This window comes from Anser anser, assembly GCF_964211835.1.
Source record: "Anser anser genome assembly, chromosome: 3".
Taxonomy (NCBI): Eukaryota; Metazoa; Chordata; class Aves; order Anseriformes; family Anatidae; genus Anser; species Anser anser.
Window position 1 is genome coordinate 98155051 of NC_139722.1, and position 9284 is coordinate 98164334.

Sequence of the window (9284 nt, forward strand, 5' to 3'; positions counted from 1 at the left end):
CATAACTACGTGTGCACCCGTGCTGAATACCATGAGGCAGCAATAAAAGATATTACCAAAAGCCTAGAGTGGATGCTGCACACCGTCGAGCCTAAAATTATAAGGAGCTCCACAGAAGCGAGTTACTCTGCTGAAAAGAGTAAGTTTCACAGAACTGTGACGAGCACAGTCAGTGCCCAAATTAGTTCTGCCCCACAGGCAGCAGGTTTCCGGATGAGACATGAACTAAACACAAAATATTTCACCCGGTGATGTTTGGCACATCTCCGACACATTTAATCAGAAGCATAAACGATCTAGACACCGAAATACAAACCGATTTTTCCTTAAAATCAGCGTTCCATTTCTTTTTATTTTAAAAATTCAGGAATGTGATACACAATACAATCAGCTCCCCACCGCTGCAGTGTTCACTTACATGAGATTCACTAGTTTCATGCTTTGTGGAAAAAAAAAGACAGATTGCGCAGTGGTTTTGAACGCTCCCGGTACGCTGGAACCACGATCTTCGGGATAAATCCGGTCTGTGTAACCACAGACAGGTCAGGTTAAAAAATCAAGCTGTACTGCAAGGTAGGAGGCTGAGGCTGGGTCAAATACAGCCAGGACGAACCCCAGCATTGCGTTGCTGCTGCTGCACAGCCACCTGACCTGACTATTTGCCTTCGGTGCATTGACCATTGAGGGCTGAGGAGGCTGGAGGGCCCCGTTAACACCAGCTGGTGCTGCGCTCGCAACACGCCGCGGGACAAAGAGGCCGCACGGCTCCCCCTCCTGCCCCCCTCATCGGCATCATCACCATCACCACCACCATCGTCACATTCGTATCCTGTCCCGATAATAAAAATAACGCGGGGGAGAGCTTCTTGTCTTTTAAGCTAGCCATTGCCTGCAATGGACACAGTAATAGAAAAATATGACTTCTGGCACAAAAAAGATTAAATAGTTACAGTGGAATTCGTGAGCACAATTCCATCTATGCAGATGCATTTACAGAGACTGTCAGCCAATGGTGGCAACTGCCACGACTTAAGGGTTGCTCTCTTTTTGTAAAAGCAACAGGAGAGAAGTAAGTCAGGCTTGTCAGTGCTACAATGGGGATTTTTGGTAATTTTTTTTTTTAAATAAACTAAAGAGCAGTAGTATTTATATGGCGCATTAGTGATATACAGCAGGACCTCAAAGAGTCATACTAATGAGACCAATTTTAAACTAGCAAGCAAAATAATTAGTGAAAGTTTACCATAAAAAGCAAGGACACATTTCAAAAAAAAAAATAGTACTTTGTTCATTTCAAAATTTACTTGGATAATACTTTGTAGTATACTAGCAGTGGTAGCATATTTTGCAAATGTAGTCTCATACAAGATCTCAGTTAACAGTCAACTCTAGATCATATACAGGTAACAGGAGAAAGAGTTAAGGTAATTCAGACAAAACAAACCCACATATAAATAGCATATTAACACATTTAAGTTAGTTCAGGAGACTGTACAACGAGCGTGACCACGGAAGCGGCTCCGCAACGCTGATGCTGGCGGGGCACAGCGCTGAGCCGAGGGGACGCAGTCGTGCGCCCTGCGGATGCACCTCTCCAGTGAGAGGTGGGGGGCACCTCAACAGCACCAGCCCCGAGCTAACAAAGCCCCCGAGAGCCCGCTGGGGCCGAGCCCCGCAGGGCTCAGCCCCGCTATTCCTCCCCCCTGGCACGTGGTGCTTGGCCAACGCGTCGGCATAGGGCACGGAGCGAGGCCGGGCAGCCCGCACGGTTAACGCACAACACTGGTAATCCACCCATGGATAATCGAGAGTTGACTGCAATGCTCTGCTGAGAAGTTAGGTAAGACTACTGACACAACCCAGGCCAACCCGGGTCCGATGAGCAGCAGGCTATTCTGAACTACGTGTGAGCAATTATCATACAAGATGCGTAGTAGAAATGCAAACTAGCAAGGTGTTCTGTATCTGGAGGTGAAGCTACATTCCCTTCACTAGCAAAACATTCTTTTAAAAAATCTACATTTAAATACTGTTGAAAACCTGAAAACCACAGCATCAAAGAATTTTGTAAGGCCAAGACTATCCTCAGTTCCCTCTGTTGTGCCAAGGTATTGCAATGCATTTGCAGGAGTAAACACAATGTAATTTAGTATCTCGTACTCCTTCCAGCGCCCTCCAGTAACAGATCTCAGTGTTCCTCACACAAGAGTTAAGCCTCACAACACCCCTGTGAGGTAGGTATTATCCCCGTTTTAAGACAGGGAAACTGAGGCAGAGTGTTTATCTGACACGTCCAGAGTCATACAGCAAACAGTGGAAGAAGTGAGCTGCTTTCCAGTTTGGAGCACAGGAGCAGTCGATTCATCACAAGACATTATTTCCCATACACAACTTCCAGGTGGATCAGAAGGGTCAGGGTTTTAGACCAGGTTCCTTTCATCTTCGACTCTCATCTAGTCTCTGCCAAACTCACAGAGTCCGCGGATCAGCTTCTCTTCTGTTAAGGTGTAAGTTGGCAGCACACTGTAACAGCTTCTTTAGAGCCAGTTGTCAGTTAACTGATTTAACATCTTAAACCATAGAATCAGACACCTGTAAGTGAAAATTCGTGATACACGTCTCAAAATGTACAATACAGTGAGTGAAATCCTACTCCCCCAAACACTTCAGCAGAAGTCAGTGGGGCGCTCCCGAGGGTGCGGTGGAGACCAGGACTGCAGTCACTGCAAGTGCTCACAGACACTCAGCGACAAGCAAAATGCATCACCGAGTCACTTCGCACGGAGGCTACCGTCCATGCTTTCGAAAAACATGAGTTACGCTGTCAGTGCTCGACAAACTTTCCCCCCGATAGAGCTGACAGAACCAAGGGATTCTTTATTACCAACAGAGCATCAGTTACAGTTGAAGCTCCAGCTCTTCATTCCTAGCACTGAGCCAAATATTCTTTAAAGTCGAAGACTTCTATGATGAGACAACGTGGAAATAATGAAAAACACCAGAAAATACATAAAATATTAAAGTATGCGTTACTTTATCTGCCAGTCTCACGTCTTGATCACAGAGCAGTATACAGTAGCTTGAACTTCCATTTCAATAAAAACCCTTTCACATCTGATATTTTCACAGGCAGTTATTTTCTTTACCTCGCTACCTTACCAGAAAAAGCGGGGACAGCTTCTAATGATCATATGATGCTTCCTTTAAAATATGCTATACGATAAATTCATTAGAAAAACCTTCACATTTTTTATTATATAGGTTTAAGAAAAATATGTGAAACTGACAAAGTGGTTTCCAGTTTTAAGTAGTTATATCTTTAAAAACGTTCTATCAACTTTGGTTTCCTTAGGGCTTCTAAATAAACAATATATTAAAATATCTACAAATCAAATATTAAAGGAAAGAGCAGGTCCAAGAAATCTGCAATACAATCGAGTTCCTATATGCTTATCCCTCAGATGCCTTTTCACTGGAAAGAAAAAAGTAGTTTGAAGAACAACAAAAAGTGTCTCGGCTGAAATGTTGGAACTGGTTTTCTGAAGTTGTTACAGCATCGGTGCACTTTCTGTCTGTCTCAGTACAAAGTCAACACAAATATTGTATCATGACAGTGACATTATGTTCTTTGAAACAAGCATTCTAGGTTTAGCAATATGACAAGAACAAGGACTTCAGCAATTACACTACTTGGCAAAATTGCATCTCCAACATCTGTCTCTTCCTCCTGCAATGCAGCTGTTGTCAAAGTCACCACAACTCAGGCAGCACCACCCCGGGAGTTACAACGACGATTCAAACTGCTCATTTTGATCGGTGTTTGCCTCTAGCTTAACCGAAGGAACGCTCTCCGATTTAGTCCTTCTGGTTTTGTTATGCGGAAATTCAATGACAACCTCTGAGCAAGAAATACTAAGCGAAGAAGATTTTTCTGTCTTCTTTCCAGTACTATCTTCCACTGTTCCACAGCACTGCTTCAAAGCACACTGAGTTCTGCAAGGAAACTCGCATTTCCCTCTCCCTGATTCAGAGCCAACACTGGCAAACTCAGGCTGAATGGTAGTCGCATGAATCCCTTCGTCGTGAAAGATCTCCTTTATGCGCTTTGCCACCATCATGTATGTGGAAGGGTCGGGACACTTGATGTGAGCAGTGCCAATGATCCGACTCCCCGCTAGCTGCCAAATGTGTAATTCGTGGACTGCTTCGACTCCTTCGAGGGTGCGTAACTTTGAGTTCAAAGAATGAACATCTATTTGCTTGGGAACAGTCTGCAGAAGTATAAGGGCCGACTCCCTAAGTAACGGGTAGGTTGTGTAAAGGAGTATACAAACCATAATCAAACAAAGGACAGGATCTAAGTATAGCAACCAGCATGGACCTGCCACCGTAACGCTCTCTTGCTCAGACGTGTTGGCTCTGCCAAGTGTTGGGGCTAAAGTAGCATTCTCCATGCAGTGGTTATTGACGCATGGATTAATGCAGGGCCCATCTTTGGGGCACGGATTCCACAAGCCATAGAAGAGCAAGGCATTCACTACCACAATTACCGAACCTAAGGCATCTCCAAAAACATGCAGAAATACTCCACGCATGTTAAGCTGCGCGCTAGAGTCTTCTTCAACCTCCTCTACGTCCAGAGGATAATGGCCAGCATTCCCATTCACTTGTAGGTCAGTCGTGTCGTCTTTCATATCACCTGACAAGAAAGCAGTGCAACGATTAGGCACATGATCTCACACCACACGTTACCACAATTCTGTATAAAATAAGAACCAATGTGAAGCTTGCCACGTTCCGTACAAACCGAAAAACAAGCATCTCGACCCATAACATTCAGCAACGTTTCCTCTGGCTGAGAAACGTTCAGTTGTTCCAATAAGCGATCTACACAGCCTCAAAGGTAATCGTTTGTACACGGCGTTTAAAGATGTCAACTGGCCAAGTATGAAGATGAATGCATTTTAATTTGTTTTACCAAAAGGCTGTTTTCACATTTTCCAGTTGTTTAATCATCGCTGTTCATTTCTTAAACAAAACACAGACTTGCAGAGCATATGCATACAAGCAGGTTAGGTAGCTAACTAACTGATACTTGCTTCCTCTTCCGAAAAGCCAGGAGAATACCGGCTGAGAATTACATTACTAAAATCTCTCTTGAACCATAGGAGTGCATTTCTATTTTATATCACATTTTATGAGGCCGGAAGCTCAAAAGCAGCATGGATACTACTTTATAGTCACTTCTTCGCTTCTCAGGTTGAGTAGTTCATTTCCAAAAGACTTCTGAAGTCAAGAAAGAGGGAGCTTTTCTGAGATGGCGCATGCAGCCAGCCGAACTGTGAGATACAACGAGCTGAGCTTTTAGGTCTAAAAGGCAGAATTTAGCAGCAGCATTAACTACAGGACAGCATAAGTCATCACTTACACTCTCAGAGGCTACAAACTAGCGTTATTTGTATTCTAGTGTACCTGAAAATATATTTTTAGTACTTTTTTTCAAGCAACGTATAGCTGTTGAGTGGCATATAGCTGCTGATGCCCAAAGCCATGCGTCACAAACCACGCAATTAGTAAATGAACATTTTAGTGCCCTCCTTTGTCAAAACTGGCTGTGATATTACCACTGCACCACACCTAACTAGCTATGTAAGAGCAAAGGTACACCCCATTATAAAGAGGTAGCATGAAATTTTTGAAAAAAAAAAAAAAAACATTTTCCAAACTTCACAATTGAAATTAGTTTACAAGTTGAACCTCTTGTGTTTCTTTAGAAGATCTTTGGGCAGCAAACTTCCCGTGTTAAAGAAATGTAATGAGCATTGGCCACGGGCCTGACCAAGTAAAACAAGGAGCGCTTAGTGCTTCCATGGTCATTCAGTTCAGAGCTTTGTAAACATTAACATGTTAGTATGACCTCCGGCTTTTGCCACTCTGCTCTCATGACTGTAATTCTACCATCATAAAAGTGTCTGCAGGTTCTCTCCTCCCCAGAGAAGAGGTAGGCTCGTACAAAGGCAGCTGAGCAGGGCAGTCCCGAGCCCCAGGCTTGTTATGTTGGGCACCACAAGTCGTCCTCAGGCTCCAGCTATGTTTTCCACACAACCTCTAGGAGTTATGAAGTATGGAAATGTCACCGGGGCCAGTAATTTTCCAGAGAAATTAATAAATTAGAGGAAAACAGCTCAGGTTACAGAGTTCAGACCTCAGGGTCCACAATGAGAGCAAGGAAAGAGGACCTTTCCTGGAAGCGCTGCGAACAGAGGAGATCTGGAGAGTCAGCAGCCTCATCTACAAGGGGCAGAAAACGGGAAGCGTGGCTCCAGAAAGCGCCAGTCTTTTTAAGGGTAAATGGCTAAATGTGCCGATCTGAATTTTGATTCATTTAAATCTCTCTGTAATACTGTGCAAGCCCAGCCCCTAAGGCTATCGCTAGGTTTCCACGTCAGCCCCGGGAGAAGAGGCTCTACCCCGCCCCGGTTCCAGCAGAGGCACAGCACCCCGCTCCTCACGCGCACATCCCACTGCTTCTTCCAAGCCTCCCAGCACCTTCACCTCTAACTCGTCCACCGGGCAGCGGTGAATAACTCCAGCCATTACATAATCATGACATGGCAGAGAAGCAAACATAAACTTACTTAAAAGTTTCACTGTGACCAAAATTACGCCCCATTACTTCCTAAGTACCCACAACAAATTATCCTTTGTTGCCAGGACATCCACGGGATGTTCCAGACAAGCTACCCCCAAACAGGAGGTATTTTAATCCATGCTACAAGTCAACCTCTTAGCCTTCAACCAGACAAGAATGTAGCTAAAAGCACAACTTATGCTTCAACAAGCCAAGAAGATATCAATTAGATCAGCGGCTAAATGAATTTTACATTGTTTGAAACTAATTATTAAGATACCTTTGTTGGGACTAACACAACATTAAGAGCTTATTATGTGGTCAAGAAAATAGTGTAATATATTCAGGGGAACTTTCCTATCCTCTTGCAAAACCTATCTTTTCTAAACCAGCAGAACGCTAGAGGAAAAAAAAAAAGAAGATAAAGAGAAATAAATAGAGAAACTGCAAGTTTCTCACATATAGACTGGAACATCTGAAATACTGAAACTGTAGCAAAGTTCACTCCAAGGAAGAAAGTGCAGTATAAGCTAAACCAGTGGTGTCCTCATGCTGCCCTGGAAATAAAGGAGAGACGCGGGTCTGAAGACTGAAATGCTTTCCTCCCTGTCACAGGGATGCCACACGACCGAGGCTGAGAAGTGGCAAACACACCCTCTCCGTGCTGCGAGCACACAGGACTTGGCTTAGACCAAGTGACTTCCAAATAAAGCACCCAGGCTTCTGGATCCGTTAAAAACAACCACCCAAGGAATTCCCTCCCACAAAAAGAGACAGTTTAATCAGCATTGGGAAGGGAAGCTTTAATTTTTCGCTCTGCATACAAGACAGTGGGAAGCTGCCTGCTACGGAAAGCTGAAGGAAACTAACTCAAAGAAACCACGTGCGTGCTCTGAAACCTGCTCTGCATTCAGCAACTATCGCACCACTTCCCCAGCTCTGATTGGCAATTTCCAAGAATTTCTCCTTCTAATACGCACGTCACGAAGAAGTACAACACCACAGCAACAGAACGTACTTCGGTGTGCTGCGTCCAGAGGGAGAAAGCCCCTCGGGCAGCTCACAAGCGACCCAGCGGAGAGGTCTGGCTGTCAGGACCACGGTGCTGAGCTGCGCTCGGGCTGAGGCGCGGCCAGTTCGGAAGGCGTCAGGGCAACACCGTGTGACAGCTCGTGTCGCTAGGCAAAAAACGCTCGTCACGTGCCTTCGCGGCCAGCCCCAACTTCTCCCAAGGGAGACCGCTTTACCCTAAGACTCCTTCACACTCCCACCTGTCCGCACGACAAAAGCACGATGCGAGGTGCTCCTTCTAGCGCCCGGAGAAAAGGTTTTGGGGTAGCGCTGCCACCGCTCGCTGCCCCTTCCCAAGGAGAAGGATGGGTGGTCCCCACAGAGCTCGTGCCGGGGGCCACCGGGACACCCACCGCCACCCTCGGGGAAGGGACCTCTGCCACCCTCACGCCGCCTCCCTCCTGGGCTGCGCCGTGGGCACCCCGGGGGCTTACCCAGCTTCTCCTGGCCGACCCCGTTGGAGCTGCTGCAGTTCTCCACCAAGGTGCTGGTCTCCTCCCGGTGCAGCGCGGCCTCCCCGTCCCCCGGGGGCTGCTCGGGCTTGGCTCCGCCGCCGAGCCGGGGGTGCCGGCCGCCGCCGTGCGAGTGGCCGTGGCCGTGGGCATGGCCGTGTCCCCCGACGCCGTGGTGGTTGAAGAGGCAGAGCCCCAGCAGGTTGACGACGAGCCCCGCCACCCCCACGGCGATGACCACCAGCGGCTGCTGGATCTCGTGGGGCTCGGTGAAGCGCTCGATGGCCTCCAGCAGGATGGTGAAGCAGAGGGCGGTGAGGAAGACGGCGTTGACCAGGGCGCCCATCACCTCGGCGCGCACCCAGCCGAAGGTGTTCTTCTTGGTGGCGCGGGTGCGCTGGGCGAAGCGCACGGCCACCAGCGCCACGACCAGGGCCATGACGTCGGACAGCATGTGGAACGAGTCGGACAGCATGGCCAGCGACGCCGTCACCCGGCTCACCACCACCTCCACCACGAAGAAGAGGAAGGTGAGCGCCAGCATGCACAGCAGCCGCGCGCGCCGGTTCTGCCACCACCACCGCCGCCCGCGACGCGGCCCCGACGCCGCCGACGCCGCCGCCGCCATCCCGCCGGGGGGCTCCCGGCCCGAGGGGAGGACGCCGAGCCGAGCCGAGCCGAGCCGAGCCGAGCCGAGCCGAGCCGCGCCGAGCCGCGCCGAGCCGCGCCGAGCGCGGCGGAGCCCCGAGGGCGAGCGCGGCCCCGGCCCCGAGCGCGGCCCCGGCCCCGGCCCCGGCCCCGCCGCCGCTCCCTGCCGCGGCGCCGGGCGAGCAAACTTTGCACCCGAGCCCCCTCACTCTTTCCACACGGAACCCGAGCCGGCCCGGCCACGCCCCCCCGCCCGCTCCCCATTGGCTGCCGGCGACGCCCCCTCCCGCCCCCGCCGCCCGCCTCGCCCGCCATTGGCCGGCGCCGCCTCGCGACGGGCCGGCCCCGCCCTGCCGGCCCCGCCCGCCGCACAGCCTCGCCCGGGGGAGGCGGGGGGGGAGGGCGGGGCGCCGCGTGACGTCCCCCCCGCGGCGGCCGAGCCCATTGGCGGCGGCGCCTCGGCCCCGGCCCCCTCGCGCCGC

The 9284-nt window shown here is 49.5% G+C and overlaps 1 protein-coding gene across 1 annotated transcript; it reads right to left on the reverse strand.

Annotated features, from left to right (window-relative positions):
- Positions 1-334: 334 nt before the first annotated feature.
- On the reverse strand, positions 335-8887 carry SLC30A1 (solute carrier family 30 member 1). The gene is made up of 2 exons (XM_083828159.1): positions 8137-8887; positions 335-4699 (listed from the first exon to the last, which is right to left on the reverse strand). Exons 1-2 carry the CDS (start codon positions 8780-8782, stop codon positions 3783-3785), a joined length of 1563 nt encoding a protein of 520 aa, XP_083684285.1. The 5' UTR covers positions 8783-8887; the 3' UTR covers positions 335-3782.
- Between the last annotated feature and the right edge of the window lie 397 nt (positions 8888-9284).

What these genes read in the sequence shown, in the direction of transcription:
- SLC30A1 (XM_083828159.1), bottom strand. Translation starts at nt 8,782, where the DNA reads ATGGCGGCGGCGGCGTCGGCGGCGTCGGGGCCGCGTCGCGGGCGGCGG. An exon ending in GGTCGGCCAGGAGAAGCTGG is followed by an intron (nt 4,700 to 8,136) that starts GTAAGCCCCCGG and finishes CTTTCTTGTCAG; the next exon opens with GTGATATGAAAGACGACACG.